Source organism: Andrena cerasifolii, chromosome 1 (assembly GCF_050908995.1).
Source record: "Andrena cerasifolii isolate SP2316 chromosome 1, iyAndCera1_principal, whole genome shotgun sequence".
Taxonomy (NCBI): Eukaryota; Metazoa; Arthropoda; class Insecta; order Hymenoptera; family Andrenidae; genus Andrena; species Andrena cerasifolii.
The window spans coordinates 19,372,907-19,391,849 of NC_135118.1; the positions used below are offsets into that span (position 1 = coordinate 19,372,907).

The 18,943-nt window shown below is 36.7% G+C and overlaps 2 protein-coding genes and 1 long non-coding RNA gene across 7 annotated transcripts; 2 read left to right on the forward strand and 1 right to left on the reverse strand.

Moving 5' to 3' along the window:
- The first annotated feature begins 907 nt into the window (after positions 1-907).
- Positions 908-11,164, forward strand: Usp16-45 (ubiquitin specific protease 16/45). Of its 2 annotated transcripts, none has more exons than XM_076812213.1 (14): positions 908-1,372; positions 2,417-2,553; positions 2,627-2,817; positions 4,172-4,328; positions 5,034-5,201; positions 5,668-5,889; positions 6,048-6,310; positions 6,847-7,031; positions 7,247-7,598; positions 7,680-8,009; positions 8,332-8,563; positions 8,893-9,159; positions 9,425-9,606; positions 10,137-11,164. In XM_076812213.1, the coding sequence occupies exons 1-14, from the start codon at positions 1,285-1,287 to the stop codon at positions 10,207-10,209; spliced, it is 2,847 nt and encodes a 948-aa protein (XP_076668328.1). In that variant the 5' UTR covers positions 908-1,284; the 3' UTR covers positions 10,210-11,164. The 2 variants fall into 2 exon arrangements, with proteins under 2 accessions (XP_076668328.1, XP_076668319.1); XM_076812204.1 differs by having other exon boundaries at positions 909-1,372; positions 8,329-8,563.
- A 2,121-nt stretch (positions 11,165-13,285) lies between these two features.
- On the reverse strand, positions 13,286-15,010 carry LOC143369009 (uncharacterized). The gene is made up of 2 exons (XR_013085321.1): positions 14,344-15,010; positions 13,286-13,655 (listed from the first exon to the last, which is right to left on the reverse strand). It is a non-coding gene; the product is annotated as an uncharacterized LOC143369009 (long non-coding RNA).
- A 66-nt stretch (positions 15,011-15,076) lies between these two features.
- Positions 15,077-17,635, forward strand: LOC143368992 (uncharacterized). 4 transcript variants are annotated; one of them, XM_076812328.1, is made up of 7 exons: positions 15,290-15,422; positions 15,535-15,749; positions 15,900-16,151; positions 16,242-16,475; positions 16,550-16,779; positions 17,196-17,358; positions 17,430-17,635. In XM_076812328.1, exons 2-7 carry the CDS (start codon positions 15,605-15,607, stop codon positions 17,618-17,620), a joined length of 1,215 nt encoding a protein of 404 aa, XP_076668443.1. In that variant the 5' UTR covers positions 15,290-15,422; positions 15,535-15,604; the 3' UTR covers positions 17,621-17,635. The 4 variants fall into 4 exon arrangements, with proteins under 4 accessions (XP_076668435.1, XP_076668452.1, XP_076668443.1 ...); XM_076812320.1 differs by lacking the exon at positions 15,535-15,749 and having other exon boundaries at positions 15,077-15,422; XM_076812347.1 differs by lacking the exon at positions 15,290-15,422 and having other exon boundaries at positions 15,562-15,732.
- Positions 17,636-18,943: the final 1,308 nt, after the last annotated feature.

Below are 18,943 nucleotides of genomic sequence, written 5' to 3' on the forward strand. Positions count from 1 at the left end.
TCCCTATATTTCTATGTCCATGGCTCGATCAGCCGCTCATTTTCGTCTTCTGCTGCGCCTTCCCACTTTCTGCCATGTTAAAATATGACCGCCTAGTTACATTATGGGGTTTATAATGTACTAACCCAACGTCGTGTAGCGTAAACTCTAGAGGCGCGAAGTTTGAACAAGACTACACAAACGTACATAATAGGAAAGAAAAGTAAAGGTGAAGTTAGAATAAGCCTCCAAGAGTTTGAAAACAATTATAGATCCTTCTGGTAAGCATATACTTCACGACTGTAAATTGATCAACACTTACCTGAAAAACGGATGCAAGATTGGTGAAATGAACAAAAATTTTTAATACTTTTCACAAGGATTCATTGTCTGACACCGATTTAATTTTTCAAAAAGTAGCACATCTCTTAAAAGTAAAAATTAACAATGAATTTATTTTACCAAGCGAAGTTTTGCTATGCCTTGTTAGAACGCGAACATACATACAGTTAAAAGAATTAAACAAAACCAGAAAAAAATCCTGTGATAAAATTAGAGCCATTACAAAATCTGTGCAAGCACAAAAATTTTATTCCTAAATTAAAAATATTATTTTTATCTTATTTTTGTCCTTGCATCATGGTATGAAGTACCAATCACCATTACCTGCAGTCTATGCACTCAATGCGCGAAACGGAAGGCACCCTATAATCTTTAGTTGTATAGGTTGAACGAATGTAATCCCTCTTGATTCATTTAAAATTAACGAATATTTCTTTACTTTAGTTAAAAAGTATAATGTATATGAGAATACTTTAGCCAATCAAATCAGTGCGTGCATCGCGTGCATACATTGACTATTTATGAATATATTACACGGTGTATTAAGTTGACAACCCTGCTTAATGCTTATTCACGGTTTCGGTTTCGATGAGATATCGTGATTTGAGATAGCTCATAAATGTTGTTGCACGTAAAATTACAGATCATCAATTCTGAAGGGAATACCAGGGAATAGCAATTGTGATTGTGACACAATTTCTTAATACAGTATTTCATTTAGGTTACAATGACTGATTACTGTGTAATTTAGCTAGATCCGAGATCCTTTTGCATGCATTAAAATAAAAATACGAGGGCACACAATATTGTCTGCTAAAGTTCGTTCTGGTTTGTAAAAGCCTTAGAATATTTCATGTAACAAGGTGTTTGCATGCTTTTTGTTTACCGAACTTGTGGCTCTGAACAAAGGAGACAAAGGAATTATAACAATTGGACGGTGATGCGATTTGGTAATCACTTAAAATGAGCAAAAAACGCTGCAGACAACCAGACGCATCCACAGAGCTGATCGAGGACTTGTCCGAGTCTTCCGACGAATCAAGCCCTGAAGGTTAGAATCTCTTTCTCCCAAAAGGCATTTCGAAATGGGCTCACTCGTGTTTTAAGTAGTTAACAAAACCACGTCTCTAACCACACTTATTTTCAAATCATTTTTAAATTTATTAAATGGTACACTGTATTGCATTACACTTAAATTATATTCTAATTCAGCATGATAATAATTAACAAATTGATAGGGTATTGAGTTTTACTCATAATGTAACTTCTTTACACATGATCATGCGGATTAAACAATATTTTAAGAACAGTATCTTATACGAATATAACATTATCACCTTAAACCTGCTACGTTTAAGTATATTTTCCTTATAGAGAATCGTACTTTTTTTTACATAAAGGTATCAGCACATAATATACAAAAAATAGAGACTACTGAATATTTCCTATCATATATCAGAAAATAGTTTTATCATGTCCATATTTAAATGTCCTACTTAATGGCAGATTTAACAGGGTGGCCGATGAGCAGTTGCCACCTGGGCTCCTGCCTAGAATGCCCCCCAGGGCCCCATCCTTAAAAAAATTATGATTTTATCCGAACTATATTTTTTTCTGTATTAATACACTGAGCTGATTTTATGCAAACACTATATTTTTTTTTTTATACTTTTCCGTACACTTACCCCCTTTTTAGTAAACTACCTCCTAATTTTTCCGAAGTAATGGGCCTCTCGGAACGTTTGCCACCTGGGCCTTTTTTCTTAAATCCGCCACTGGTCCTATTTAAAACTTAGTAACTCTCACTATCACATATATTATATTGTATTTACAAGTTGCAGTTGGTACACTTATTACTTGAATTTGATTGCGATGGTAGTTCAATTCGGTTTGTTCATTTTATCTGTCATGTCATAATAACTTTCACAAACATCAAAAAGTACAAAAGTTGTTTGTAAAATGTGATAGAAATTATGTAGCTGCTCAATGACGTGTTGCGCGAAATACCGCGGCAAATTATAGCACCATGCCTGTATCAATATGTATCTGATTCTTGCCATTAGTTTTTGATGTAATAGTAAGTTTTGTTTTGTAGGTAGCAGATGCCCGCATATTGCAAAAGCAGTGAATTTTAACAAAGTTAAGAAATGTATTAATAAAATAAGAATTAGCACTGAATGTTCGGCTTGCAAAAAAAATACAGCCAAAAGTACTTCAAAGATTGAAGAACAGGTATTAATATTGTAAATTACATGAATCTTAGTATCTTGCTGCGACTATTTATAATTTATAAATTATACTTTAGGAATGCGCAGTAAGTTCAGGAGCATTGATTTGTTTACAATGTGGACAACAAAGTTGCGAAGGGAAGGAACATGGACATGCTTTAGAACATTACAAAACACCACATAGCGACTGCCATTCCATGGTTGTAGACACTCGTTGCTGGAGTGTTTGGTGTTATGAATGCGAAGCAGAAGTTAATACCGGTGCCATGTATGTATAAAAACAAATTTACGCATTAAAATAGTATATAAAGTAAAACGCGTTCGAACTTCAGAGAGCAGCCTGTGTTTCGAAAAGATCGAATTTATTACAATTAAATATTATAATCATAGTTTTTAGAAGAAAAAATATGAATGAAAATAAGTAGGAGGCTGTACAATGCTTTAGAAAATGCTACTTGTAACGAATTTAATAAGAAAGTTAGTTAAATAATAACAGGAATTGAAACGGTTCCGAAAATAACTGTTTCAAACAGTTATATATTGGTTCTGACTGAAACAATTATGAAGAACCGATATTCTAAATAACTGTTGTAAGGAACCGAAATTTCTGACTATATCGATTTCGGTTACGGTTCTACAGAACCGATATTATATCGGTTATAACGGTTCTAGAACCGTTATTTTTTCGGTTCTAAAACGGTTCTGGAATTGATTCTCGCATCAATTTTACAGGAATTGAAATAAGTAAATATTACGCTTGCAGACTACTGTATATTAAGAATTTATTTTGAAGAAATATATCTAAGAAATTCCACAATCTGCAATTTATCGCACTGTTTCAACTCTCGGATGGCCGTGCATGGGTTTCTTTTGTCCAAGAGCTTCTCCAAACATCCCAACTCGCGATGATTGACGTAAGCTAAAAATTGTTTACGTTAGGCCCGTTTCAGAGTTCAGCGGAGCGTCCGCGCTACCTATATTTCTATACATTATATAGAAATATTCGTCCGCATCCGCACCACATGGTGACTTTGAAACAAACGCAAGCTTTCACACTTTCACAGTCAAGCGGATTCCGCCACGCAGTAATAAACAGCTACACATCAAAACATTGACGTATATACGCTACTGAGATGAGGGCTAAAGCAAGAATACACGTCTGCGTTCAAATTGTGTTGACAAAATAAATCAACAATATAAGAATCAATTTACGAATCGAATTGAACCGACTCCAGAACCGATATAGAACCGAAAAAATAACGGTTCTAGAACCGTAATAACCGATACAATATCGGTTCTAGAACCGTAACCGAAATCGATATAGTCTGAAATTTCGGTTCCTTATAACAGTTATCCAGAATATCGGTTCTCCATAACTTTTTCAAGAACCGAAACCGATATCATAACTGTTTTAAACCCCTGAATAATAATTCACTTGAATCTATAATAAAATGACTAAATAAGTTAATATATAAAATAAAAATTATGAGTGTTTATTAATCTTTAAACAATTCTTCAATATTTCATGTTCTCTTGTAACCTGAAGATTTAAATACTATACAGCTACAAAGTAAGCGTCTTAAATTATTATTGCACCTTAAATGATTATTCTAAATTTTCAGGGGGAAGCTTCAAAAAACAGTGGATTTTGTGAAGAAATCTTCCACAGTAGCATGTAATGGACGGCAAAATAACACGGCAGTAAGTCAGTGTCGAAAACAGGCTGTAGATGAAAATGTGCAGAAAGAAAAAGTTTTATACAATCTTCCTAAAGTGGGGGTATGTACACTTTGTAGCACTAAGTTTTTATTTTTCTGAGTTTTACAGTCTGATTTTCGAGAGTTGATACCTGAGGCGGGTCCCTCCGACGGAGCGTGGTTTAAAGGTCTGCGCACACATGTCCGTTCCGTGTCAGTTGCGTATTCATCGTGCCAGTGGTAAGAAGAAGAGACCCTCGACGTCCCTCTTCTTCTTACCACTGGCACGACGGATACGGAACTGACACGGAACGGATATGTGTGCGGAGACCTTAAGGAGGAACCAATGGTACGCTACGGATTGCGTGCGGCGTTGTCACCCTTGGTTCCTCCTTAACCGCTTCGTTCCCTTGTACGTGTTATGTCGCGGCGCAATACCGTTCGTGCGATGCCGCAAACGAGTAAACGCGCGTCTTCTGTGGCAAGCTAAGTGATCGCGGAGCGAAAACAGAAGACGCGTGTTTACTCGTCTGTGGCATCGCACGAACGGTATTGCGTCGCGGCATAACACGTCCGAGGGAACGAAGCGGTCAAACCAGGCTCCGTCCGAGAGACCCGCCTCAGGTCTCAACTCTCGAAAATCAGACTATAATAACTTCGAACGTTTCATTTTGCACGAAACGTATGTTTAGGAGAAAAAAGCTTATGTCTAAAAAAAAAAAGAGAGATGTTTATCCTGTATTATTGTCGCACAATAATTAGAATGTTAAAATTTCTATTACTCCAGGGTTTAATGAATTTGGGAAACACTTGTTTTTTCAATGCAGTTCTGCAATGTTTAGTGCAAACACCTTTCTTAGTGAAAGTTCTCGATGATTTACGTCTTCCTGGACAGAAGTTCGTTCTACCAGGAGGGAAACACAAACTTGCCAATTGTTCCGAAGAAGTTGAACTAGTGAGTCAGTTAATTATTAATAATTAATAATAATTGTGTTTCTACACAAGGTGCTTAAAAATCAGAGCAAAATCTGCAAGTATCTCATGGCAAAGAAATTGAAAAGATCTGAGTTTTCATTTTTAATAGAAACACACGTTGATGCTTGTTTATATAAGTTCTGCTATTAATTTGTAAACTGCACCCCTCTGTTCGTAGTTAAAAATAAGTAGTTTTTTTAATTTTAATTGACTTTAACAGTGTTTCACGTTAGAACCATTTCTTCTGATATCTACACACCTTGTAATGTAAATTTACATGATCAAATTGTACATTTACCATAGCAAGCATTTTGGAAGGCATTTAAGTATTATAAGAGAAGATTAATAAGTGTATCTCTAAGTGTATAATATGCTTAAATCTATAATTTGATAATGATAATCCAGATAATTTATAAAATATTCGTTAAATGAAAAAATTCTTTTAGCCACCTATAGAAGGCACATTAGAAGGTTGGGGTAATTTCACATCAGTTTTACACAAGACGCTCGTAGAAATGCTAAATTCAGATGGACGTCAAGCTTACCATCCGTCGGAGTTGTTGAACTCATTTAAGAAGAAAACAATGCAATGTATGGATGGGGGGCAACATGATTCACATGAACTTCTTAGGCACCTGTTAGAATTAGTCCGATACGAGGATCTCAGGGTGAGATTTAGTTTACTTAATTTCATAGTTATCTTGTGCAATCTTTGGCTATTTTTAATAATATAATATGATTATAAGTAACGTGCTATACAGTTGAATGTAATTTTGTTATATATTTACTGTTAATTGTTTTAGTTTAATGATGTTATTTTTTTCAGAGATCTCAGAGTATAATTCTAAAACAAGTTGGTTTGAACGAGAAAACAAATCCAAATGAGGTAGAAGTTAGCCTTAAATCTCGTGTAAAGTTTTATGGAAACCAAGCTAATGCAAAAATGCTTGGCGCGGACGTTATTTTTCGTGGGGTTTTAGTTTCCACGTTAGAATGTCTTGACTGCCACCATTCTTCACAGAGCACAGAACCTTTCCTAGATCTTAGCCTGCCATTAACGGTTGATAAGCCACAACCACCAGCTTTAGGGTAAGAGCCATACTCTAAAGTACACGAGTAAAAGAACGGAATAGTTGAAGAGTACGATTAGTAATCAGTACAGGATATTAGAAAAATAGTTATAAATGTTAACCCTCTAAATTAAATAATCTTATTGCATTTACATTTATTTAACCGCCTCGTTCCCTCGGACGTGTTATGTCGCGACGCTGATACTGTTGGTATAAAGTCACAGACGAGTTATCACGCGACGCAATACCGTTCGTGCGATAACTAATACATATAGTTATTCTATGTAATCAGTACACTTATAGAAAATGAATCCTGTATAATATATATATACAAACTACGTAATAAGTGAACATTCATAGTCACATCTCGCGTGCTGTATAGCTGTGTATACTCGGCAGAATCGGACGGAATGAAGTATAGAGGCTGATGTAACGATCGATGGCACTGTCGATATTTTATAATGTCTTATTTTCTGTGTGGATGTGTATATGTAGAGTGCGCGTGCACGCGTGTATACATGCATGATCATTTTTCTTGTTATAATATCACTTTAGATTTGGAAATTCTGATGATATGATGGGAAACAATATATCACATACCCCATCCAAGTATCAATTAAAAAAAGAAAAGAAAGCTGCTCGGAAAAATTGGAAAAATAAGCAACGAGAATTTTTAAACAATAGTGATACTGATTCTAATAGAAGCAATAGTGTTGAAGAAAGTGATGGCATTGAATTAGGTAAATATATACTCTCATGTTTTAAACAACTTTCCCAAGATAATATTGTCTCGCGTAACTAATCTTATAAATTATTTCGAATCATTACATAATTCAGCGATTGGGAAAAGTATATTTATGATATTTTTTATTAGCGCTGATATCATTGCAGTTCGTAAATTAACAAGCATAACAATTTTTGTTGGTGGAATAAATAAAAATGTATACCTTTGCAGGGGGGAGTGGTGAACACAGTGACACAGAGGACGCCAAGAACGTCCTGAAGAAGTTAGCTTTAGACGTGGGTAATCGACAGAAGATGTTTCGGTCACATATACAGGATATACATCTAGATAACTTAACAAATAGTAACACGGACCGTGCTAGCCCCAAGTGCCCCATTGGAACTTTTTATACTGCTTTGAAACAGTCTGCTTTGCCAAGCCCAGCTTCTCCTTCAATTGATCCAGTAAAATCAGACGAATCTATGAACGAAACGCCACTAGATAACTATATAAAATGCAATTCAATAGAGAATCTTCCTCCACTAAAACCTCAAGGTCCTCTCAATACAAACTTTTTGCCCAGGTATATTAGCTATAGTATAAAAAATATTGTTTTTATTAAATAATTTTTTTCTTTAATTCAGTGATCAATTCACTTGTTCAGCCCAAGTCCAGCAGATACACCTCTGAAGAATGCGTTGGAAACGAAAGTTATGGATAGACTAGATAATTCTGAGAGCCCAGAGCACGAAGTTCCGATACAAACTGGATCCGCTTTGTCTGCATCTTTAGCAGTGAATTCAGATTCGACTAGTCCGGAGGAACAAACTCTCAGCTTGGGTTCGATCACATCGAAAGAAAGTCCCATTAGCTCTGTCCCTATTCTTACAAATGGTGAAACTTTGGAAAAGATTGTAAGACCGACGTCGGGTGTTAATTCAGTTGACTCCACAGTTGCACATAGCGAACAAGAAAAAGTTGACAGCAATCGGTGGTAATACTTCATTTTAATATATTAATTAGACTACTTAGTGTTGAATTAAATTTTCATTTAATTTGAATGGTATTAAACGTTGGAAAATTATTCTATATTAATAGATATAAAATACATGTACATTATTAAAGTGACCGGCATCAGCACGAATGGATGACAGTCAAATTTAAAATAAGCGTTGCAACGCGACATTTATTCGATATACATAATGCAAATTAATTTTTTTTATATTTTACTGAGATAAATTTTACAAATGTTTACACGTGTGAGTTGTGTGCAAAAAATCACAAGATTCGAACTTCTACATTTATTTAAACAGTAGGGACGCAAGGCAAAAGACGGGAGACCATTGGAATGAGAAATGGACGCAACGGCATCATCGGAATGGAATCAACGGTATCACTTCTGGGATTTTACAGTCATCACCTACTAGATACTCAACTAACGAAGGAGAGTGTTCCATACAATCCTGTTTGAACCAATTCACAACTTTAGAATTAATGATCGGTAGCAATAAAGTTAACTGTGAGTCTTGTACTGCCAGGAAAAGAAAGGTATATTCGACTTCAAGAATAATTGCAAACATATTTCCTTTCATATTAAACATGTTACTACGTTCAATTTAAACGCTACATTTTTCAGTTACAAAAACACTTTACACTGTGAAAACTAATTTTATAAATGATAGTAGTTTTTTTCATTATTGTATACAGTAGTAAAAAATACTCCATTGTAACATTCAATCCTTTTTTAACGAGGGATATTTAATCGTTTGTCATAGATATAATGTATTAAAATGCATGAATTCCAAGTTAACGTGTTACAAAAGGATAAAAATATCCGAGCAGTAATAAAGCAATATATGATTTCTTTGTTGCTGCAGGTGAAAGAGAATTGTGGAATGGTATGCCCATCAAGTACAAAGCAGTACTTGATCTCTCGAGTGCCTGCAGTCCTCATTCTTCACTTGAAACGATTTCAAGCGCAACGGCTTGATTTTCGAAAAAAAACAAAGCATGTTTCATTTCCGGTATTACTCGACCTAGCGCCTATTTGTAAGAATTATAAGAAATCTAAAATGTACGCATTGTATGGCGTTGTTGAGCACAGTGGAACCATTCATGGTGGACATTACGTTGCTTACGTGAAGGTAATTATCTAAATGATAAAAATTACTTTTGAGTTTTATATCAATCTCTTCTATTTAATTCTTTGGGTGCTGAGTATTTGAACGCTTAAAACTATATTTTCTGAACGCCTATGTGCAAACGCATATACGTGTGTATGCGTCCATAGCACCCAAAGGTGCTTATGTTTTGAGGAAAAATCTATACTCTGTACAGTCAGATCCACAAAACAGAAAACTTGCATGCTCGATGTTAGAATGTTTAAGGAATTGTAAGTGTGGTTTTTAGTCACGAGTACCGTTAACATCAGACGATCCTCGGTGGTCCTTTTTATCATCAAAGGACGTCAAAGACGAGGAGGAAAATTCGTTTTCGTTGAAATCCAATTCCGAAACAGAAGAAGCAACCGACACCCATTCGTCTACAGTAGAACCACCACCAGGAAAGTGGTATCATGTTTCAGATTCTAGGTACAGATTTTTATCATACATATAATTCAGGAATGAAAGGATTTAATACAGCGCTGTCCAGCGTAGGGGCCCCTCACGCGCCTGCTTCCCCTTCCAATCTTTATCTCGCACAGCGTGCCTTCCGTTCTCAAGGAGACCGCGTGGCGCTACGAAGGCTGCTATGACGGGCTAGCGTCTTCGCGGTTAGCGTCGCGCGGTATCCCTGACAACGCGAACGAGAGTGGGAGAACCCCAAGCTCCCGCGGGAGCGACCTTGGACAGCGCTGATTTAAATTGAGTATTATATGTATTGCAATAATATTCAATTAAGATTTACATGAGAATTTGTCGCTTGAGTCCAGAAATTAAGAATACATTAAGTTGACGAAATTGTGTTTAATTTTGTTTTAATTTGAAAACAAAATTAAACACATATTCGCATATCCAACTGAACTAAATAAGCTGTATTATTACTTTAATGTGAGGTTTTTCAATGACTTAAACATAGATTCATATTTAGATTATCTGATTTGTTGAATTCTACTTTCTAGAGTGACCGAAGTGGACGAAACAACTGTATTGAAAAGCCAAGCTTATCTTCTCTTTTATGAAAGAATTCTTTGAGCTCTGTTATCCACAATCGCTGGATTAAAGGCTGGAAAATTCTAATTTTACAACAGCGAAATGCATCTCAAAATGTGAAGGAACTTCGATTATTTCGATCAATTAAACTCAACACAAAGATTTATTTTTGGAGAAATCAGATTGTTAGCGTAATAGTAATTGTCAAATGTATAGTTTATTAGTTTACCAATTGAAGACTTTTATAGAAATAATTTTTTTTATTGTATTTAATTACAACATTGCACTATCGACAAATACTGTTATTTGCTATTCCTTGCTACTTCAGTTTCATATATTTTCATTGCTCTGGAATATTTATTTTATGTAATATTTAAAGCGTTAGCAAACAGCTGCGCACAATGTTTAATACTGGTTTCACATTCATATTTATGTCTGGTCATAATTCTAAAAGCTGCTAAACTATGAAGAAAGTTATGTAAAATTAAAATTTTTCCACAAAAATTCAAGAAAGTTTCTCAAATTGCATGGGTGAAACATTTTACATAGAATTTGATGAAACTTTACCTTTATATTATTATTTTAGTACCCTTTTAAATAAGAATCCTGTAATCACTTTCTGCAATTTTGAATTTCAGTAGACTGTTGATATTTCTCTTATATTTGATTAAATATCGTTGAGATAAATAAAAAACTGATGCTAAACAATTAATTCATAACGTTTTCTTTTGCAATAATACACGACTAATCGCGACGCTGTTTTATACTTCTGAGAATTTAATAGAAGTATATTGTAATATACTATTTAAAAGTACAATAAACCTAAATGTACATGCACAACAAGAGTAAGATCTGTCCTCGACCTTTGCTAACAAAATATCCATCTGAACTGATTGCTCTTTGGAAAAGTGAAAGAAATCAGGAGTGCGTCTGTTATTATTATAAAGTTTTGTACAATGTACATATAACTGTTTATTAAACATATTTCTAAATTCTCGAGGAATACTTTTCTTTACCATGTTCAAAGTGATATTATTAACGGTTCTCTCTCAGTTAACTCCTTGCCTGGCACTGGTCATTTGAGATTACAATGAATCGGGCATATCACAAGTCCCTTTCACAACACTGCGTGCGCGGCGAGCGTGCGCGATGGTCGCAAGCGTTTACCGTGAGCACGAAAACCGCTTCGCAAAATCTTGACACAGGCCCGGCTCACGGTAAGCGCTTGCGACCATCGCGCACGTCCGTTGCGCATGCAAAGGACAGAGTGTCAGGCGTCCGAAAGACGGAGCGAGACAAAGTACAACGCGTCGTCTGTCTCCTACCGTTCCTCTGACTCGCTCTAGTTCCATCTCGCTCTCGCCTTCGGCAAGAAAGGAGGGAGAAACTATCGCTCGAAATAGTAAGTACACCCCCCTCTACATGAGTGCATTGCACTCGCAACCTATGCGGGTCGTTTCCGCAACGTCGATCACAGAATACGGACTTACATATTTTCACTCGCCACCTACGCGAAGCGTTTCTGAAATGTGTAAGCACTAACCCTGACTCGCCGATCCGTACTATACAGCGTCATAAACACGAATGCCTCTCGTCCTTTCGGTGCAGCCTCTCGAACTCTCGTCGATGATTCTGACGTCATCGGCCTTCCTCGAGCGTCCAAGTTACATTGTATGTCTTATGCATCCTACTGGGCCTCGCCTTCTAAGAATGCGAGCGATGCCCAGTCTTGTATTCAATATTCCCGCATTGGGCGTTATAACTCCCTTACAGTCGACATACAGAATACAGTCTTATATTCCACAGGCAACCTCCGAGGGAATATATGCGAACATGGAAAATATGCGATATATATAATTAATATACAATTACTTAATTATCACAATAAGGTTTGTATACAGCAACAAAAGATATTTGTAAACAAGTATTAGATGTCCCAATTATTGCCATTTAATTTATTTTACTTAATTTTCGGCAATATTACAGGAATTATTCGTGCAACGTTTCGGGAATATTACAGGAATTTTTCGTGGAACGTTTCAGCAATATTACGTTGAACGTTAAAAAAAATGCAAGGTAAATCAATTAAATTACAATAAACATTCACAATTAAATATTCGTATATTTTATTCAAGTACATTAAGCATCCTATAAATTCTCTTACTGGTTTATCAGTCTTAACATCTCCCTGTTCACGTGTCGCGTTAGCCTCAATTTGAGTTCTATTGGAATAATTGAACAGGATTTACAATTTTCAGCATTAAATCGTTTCAAGCTTCCTAGCGCATATCACGTTTTCATTGATTTTTAATATACCCTTCTTCTGTCATAATCTATTTCCACTCTCAAGAAATGTTTTAGCTTCCCTTTGTCTTTCATTTCAGATTTACAAGATAGTTTCGTTTTGTATACATTAATCATTTCTAACTTAGGAGCAGCCATGACAATAATTTCCAAATACACAATTTCCCTTTTATTAGAAACATTAGCGACCCACCCTTATCAACTAAGCTCCTATTGAATCACTCGGCTTTGCCATTCTGCTGGGGTGTGTATGGAACAGTGTAGTCAATACTCGTTTCATTTACTTTGCAACATTTCCTAAATTTATCTGAAATATTGTACCTGTTGAGACTGTAAACTCATATTGACATAACACATGGGTTCAAATACTCCCGCCATATCTTATAGGCTCAACCTCGCGACCGGAATCGATTTCACCTTTAATTCAGTTGAATCGTAACTTTTAATCCAGTTGAATCGAGCGTCCTAGGCCCATAACCTGTTATTATTTGTATTTCTACAGGTGAACCAAATCTTATATGCATGGACATTCTTCTATGTATAATAAACTCGCAACATCTATCAAGTATTAAGAAAGGTGTCCCAAAATTACGGGAGACATTGAAAAGAACTTTACATCTTTACCCCACAGATACATATCTGCACAATATTGCAGGAACGCTGCCACTGCTATATTGCACTGTCAATATGTACGAGTATTGCACAGCGAGAAGTGTGTAATATTCCAAGAGTATCGGCATTGGCGTAACTAGGATTTTCGTCTCTCGCTTTCTCTTTTTTTTATAGGTAGAGGAAATCTTTATATACATACACATTTTATACCAATCAGTACGTACATATTTATTTAACATTAAAACAAAGAGTAATCTGAGTACAAAATTATTGATCATTTAACGGACGAATGTTTTTTACTTATATCGATAGTTTCTCGGGAGGGGCCATGCCACGTTTTTTGGGGGGGGGGGGGGGCAATCCGCATTTTGAGGGCGCCAGGCCCACCCGGCCCCGTAGCTAGTTCCGCCAATGAGTATTTTAGCGCAATATTCCACGGCAATGTGTGCAAAATATTCCAGGACCATTGCAGAAACGTTGTCATTGCAGTATTGCATTACAATGTTTGCACAATACTGCAGGAAAAGTGCAATGCAACATTGCAATATGCAGCTCACAGTTCCGCAACATTCCTGCAACAGAGTGTGCTGTAGGAGTATAATCACCCCCGCCCTAGAGTATTGACTATCAGTAGACTAACACTCTATATGTATAAGCTTGTTCCCCTCTACTGCTTTCTACTACGTCACTGACAATGAACTGCCTGCTCGGCAACGTTTCCCTACATCTGGCAACCCTGTCCCTTTGCCTCTTGATTTTTTCTGTTTTTCTTACCGTATCATTACAGCATAAAACAACTTTCAACTTGTTCCAATAATGATATTGATATTATATGTACATATATTATTGCAGTAATATATAATAATTGATAACAAACTACATTTTCAATCCTAATGCCCGAAACGTTGCAGGAATACATTACGGCAATATTACACGGGGCGGACATAGAGATACATACGTATTGCTGCAACAATAGCAGTCTCTGCAATATTTTGTGCAATATCGAGATATTGCTACAATGTTATATGGGAGTTAATACCCACATAGCACAAAGACGTCTTCAGGCCAAAAGAGGTCTTTTAAGTCTTTCAGACTAAAAATAGACGTAAAATGGACGTCGTGTGCTATGTGGGTATATTTCGTACGACTTCGATTTTAACTTGCTTTTGTAGAATGATATGTAGCGTAGCACAGATTTCCAATGTTATTTATAAAATACTACATTTAGACATTCGATAATTTCAAAGATATAAAATATACCGTTTGCAGTCGAGTGCAATTACCGCGTATTCCCACACATCACTTTCTGTTGCAGAAATATTGCTGCAATGTCTGCAGGTTCCATTGCAATATTTCTGCAATACATATTGTGGAAACATTGCCGTGTATGGCCGCGTGTGTCGCCGCTGGCGCCGCGTCCCTATCCACACACCAAACGTATGCATACCGTTGTCCTGTAGCTCAGTGTTTCCCAACCTTTTCTAAGCCACGACCCTGTTTTCATATTTAAATGACTTGCACCCCCCCCCCCCCCATATAAGGTAAGGTAAATTTAAGAAGGTAAAAAAAATCACATTGAAAATAGGTATTTCAGAAGATAATTCTAACTTAATAATATTTAATTATCTTAGTACATATATTAAATATACTTAAAGATATTGAATATATTCAATTATCTTATTTAGTGTAATGGTTGTGCTGACATCTGGGTAAGCAGCTTATTCTTTTTTTCATTTTTGAAAAATCAGTGTTAGATCATTAATAGAATATGGCAATGTATCCATATTAAAATTAATAAATGCTATGAATCGTCCATTAAAAATAATTGCGGCGACCTCCCAGAAAATGCTTCGTAAGCTTCAAGTTGGAAACAGGCTTGCCGAGGAACAATTTCCTGGGCAAACTTATTAGGGAGGGGGAAAACCTACAGGAGCGGTGGTAATGATGCATGAAACGCCACGATGGGGAGTCGAACCGACGCCATAGCCAACTAACGTCGCCGAGAAATATGTTGTCGACGCTGGTTGGCCGTGGCGTCTCGCATCGTAGCGTCTCACGCACACATTACCACCACTCCTGTAGGTTTTCCCCCTCCACAAATAAGTTTGCCCAGGAAAATGTTGCTCAGCAAGCCAGGTTGGGAATCGCTGCTATAGTTCCCCCTCTACCACTCCCTACTACGTGCGTGACTGTAGCTCTACTACTTCTGGAAACGCTGCATGCGATTCATCGTCAGAGCGACGTAAACGCTCGAGGACGAAACGTTACGTGTACTTGTAACTATTTTCTTATAGTTCCTGTTATTGTCTTCAAAATATATTTTATTTTCGTTATCATCGGTAAGTACAAGTAACATCACGGTAAAGACAAAGCTATCATACTGCAGTATTCAGTATTAGTCTGGCTTCTGCAGCGTACACTTTTTAATGAATTCCCATAATTATTTTTCAGTAAAAACAGTAGCACATGTCAGAAGAAATGTTAAAGAAAAAATGGTGTGCAGGTAAACTCATCATGTTGGATGAATCTGGAGAAGAGTAAAAGTGTTTGGCCGGATCATGTAAAAGCATCTTATACACTCAGTAAATTAATTAATAAAGGAGTTCCTTCGCTGGAAAGTAATGAATGGAATACTTGTGAAATTAAAAAGTGGTTTGGTTCAACAGGTATATTTCTTTCATTAAAGTACAGTAAACCGTCCTATAACACGGTATGAATTAATCATGTTATAGGAGGGTTGACTGTACTATTTCTATAAATTCAACCTCAATATGCATAAGTTAATATGTTACATACTAATGAATTATCTGTGTCAGATACTAACGAGCGAACCATTGAGAAAAGGGACATTGCCATGAACACTTCTCGCATGCTTGACTGCGGTGCAACAGATCAAGAATCATACAGAAACGAGTTCAAACAACAAAGGATAAAAACTGAACGCATTCACGCATTTAGCGAGGAAGAGGACCTTGTACATCAACCGCCACAGAAAAAATCAAAAAAGCTGAAAACTGTATTCCCAAGGCCACCTGCACCTGGAATGTTGGAATTACATTCGGAAGAAGGTATTTTTATATTATTCATCCATTATTTATTATGAGAATAAAACTGAGGTAGTATAATAATATGAACGTTAATTATACGATGAATTCTAGGTTTCGATGCTGCGCCTGGATTTTCATCATCGCCGATAGCTGACAGACACATCGAGTTGGATAATTTTAATGAAACAAGTGAATTCGCGATGCACTTTACACCTGAGTCCCACATTTCGCATAACATTGCACGACCGGAACCAGCACTATCGACAGAAATGAGACCAGTAGCATCAGGAAGTATATTTCCTAAAAGTGAATTTCCAGACGTACAGGATGATATCTCCCCAACGGGTAAGATATTAATTGTAATCCTAAATCTGATTTTTCATAAAAAATCACGTATGTTAATTAATCTCTTTATTCAGAGTATCAAACGTTCGTGATGAGGAAACTGTCAGAAATTTCTATATACGTGAGAGACATCAGTGAAAGATTACAGCGGATCGAAGATAAAATTTATCAGTACAATAGAGGGAATAACATTGATACACATTACGTTTATGATGACACAGAATTAGGACTTCCTGTGCAGGATGAAGTCAACTTACTAAATTTGGAAGCAAAACTACACGATCCTTCTGTTTTCAATAACATGGTAAGTTTCCTTGTGACGTAAGAATAATAAATGTTCTAATACTATAATGCAGTAAGAAATTTAACTTTACTAGCTAGTTCTGTACATACCTGTAATTTATAAAATGCATTGCAGCGTACTTATACTATTGTACGGCGATGGGATTTTCTTCCGCATATTTCTTTACTTTCTGCGCTACAAGCTTTTACTTTTCATATAGTTTCGGTGCAAACATGTATACTGTATAACTTTCACTGTATTTTGGAGAGCATGAAACATTTTGTATTCATTTTAATGAGTAAGGTTCAGTTATTTAAAGTAACAGCGATTGTTATTTTTCATTGCTTTAATACATTGCGCGATTGACGTTGCATGAATATTCTTTTTAATGAAGCCGTTTTTCGTGACTGGAACAATTTATTAATGACTTCTTATAGGTTCATATACTGAAGAGGAGCGGTGGAAGCAACGTTGCTATTACCACAGCCACAATTCTAAATAAACTAATAGGAAGTTCTCTGGCTGAAAACTACAGCTGGCATGGGAGAAAACAAAAAAAACCATTCGCTAATTTCTCTCACATTGTGAAGTTAATACTGAGTAGGTCATTTTATTGTTTTGTCTGATTTTAGCACTTAAAATTGTAAAATAAATTGTATGTATTATTCCAGGATCGGTACACGCTGCGTGCAGCGAAAAGCAATATAGATGTACAGATGCAGACATAACATCTGCGGGTGCAAAGTGGTTAGCCCAATCGAAAACACGGAGCAAACGTATAGAGATACGAAGCAATAAGAACAACGGAATAAGTATGGAGGGCCATGTACATATGAGAACTACTGACTATAGAAATATATGAATATTTAATTGTTAATGTTTATTGTAATTTAATTAATTTCCATTACATTCCTGTAACGTTTCCATAATGCTTGAAGAATATTGCCGAAATGTTGCACGATCATTGCTGCAGTCTTGCAACACCGTTTCCGTATTATCTCAGCAACATTTCCGAGTTGTTGTAGAATCATTGATGCAATCTTGCAAGACCGTTTCAGTAATACGTATATCAGCAATACTGCCAAAATGTTGCAAGATCCTTGTGCAATATTACAAATCTGCGTCGCAATATTACTTAGATATTACTGCGATATTACGTGCTGTATGCGTAGGTACCTATAAGCGGGATTACGTGACTGGTGAATTGAAAGTCCAGAGATCGACCCCCGTTCACCAAGCATACAGGGTGTCCCAAAATTCAAGGACTTACAATAATTAGCCAACTGTGAAAATGAGTTACCGCGGTCAGCTCTACTATGTGCGTGGGTCTCTATCTACGCGTGCCTGCGAGCGGTCACTGATCCTTGCTCAGCTGACTCGGCTTCAAACTGCCCGGCCCGGAAGTTGGACCGCTAATATTCAACTGTTAATATCTCGAGAACGAAGCCTGGGATCCCAAAACGATAAAGGACTTTTCGATGTCTACTTGCATGAGGGTATTGCGTGTTCCGGATTGTCCCTTAATTATGGGACACCCCGCATAGACAGAACATTAGCTGCCACTTTAGGCGTGGGGGACTGTAGGATTGGAGGGGAAAAGACAGTGATTCAATAGTGACACGGTGCGGCACCGCGGTCGAACGTGAAATGCATTGGCGTAGCTAGGATCTACACTAGAGGATTTCATTCAGGTGGGAGCAATAAATAGTGAAACAATTTTTTTATTACAATTTATGTACGTAGGCAGGAACCAATATAACCGGGATCGTGTAATGCGGAATCACTTCACAATTTAATTTATTTTTATTTTGTAATATACTAATTTAATTTTGGGCGAACGATTAATTTATTTTTTTTCCTGTGTCAGGGGGGAGGGGGCAATCGCCCATCCCTGCCGCCCCTTCACTACGCTCATGGTGAAATACACTGCAGCAGGGATGCACAATAAAGCTATTTTTTTTATTCGTCGGGGGTTTCAATTTCTGGCGCGCGTTCGAGTCACAGCGGACCGGGGACTCCCGGCGAGGAGTTGAGACTTGCGGATTGCTTCGATTATTCCAGCCGAATCAGGCTCGACTTACTTTCGTCGAATAGATATTCGATTAGCCCAGGACAGGAATTTATAAACAATTTTCCATTCCTTTGAATGTATTATTTGGAACATGAAAAATAAGAAGTTAATCGA

Excerpts from the sequence above, each read along its gene's own strand:
- Usp16-45 (XM_076812204.1), top strand. The coding sequence starts at position 1,285 with ATGAGCAAAAAACGCTGCAGACAACCAGACGCATCCACAGAGCTGATC. Across the intron at positions 5,890-6,047 it reads TCCGATACGAGGATCTCAGG|AGATCTCAGAGTATAATTCT; the intron begins GTGAGATTTAGT and ends TATTTTTTTCAG. Across the intron at positions 7,032-7,246 it reads AAGTGATGGCATTGAATTAG|GGGGGAGTGGTGAACACAGT; the intron begins GTAAATATATAC and ends ATACCTTTGCAG.
- LOC143368992 (XM_076812320.1), top strand. The coding sequence starts at position 15,092 with ATGTTGTCGACGCTGGTTGGCCGTGGCGTCTCGCATCGTAGCGTCTCA. Across the intron at positions 15,423-15,899 it reads TTTTATTTTCGTTATCATCG|ATACTAACGAGCGAACCATT; the intron begins GTAAGTACAAGT and ends TATCTGTGTCAG. Across the intron at positions 16,780-17,195 it reads CTTCTGTTTTCAATAACATG|GTTCATATACTGAAGAGGAG; the intron begins GTAAGTTTCCTT and ends GACTTCTTATAG.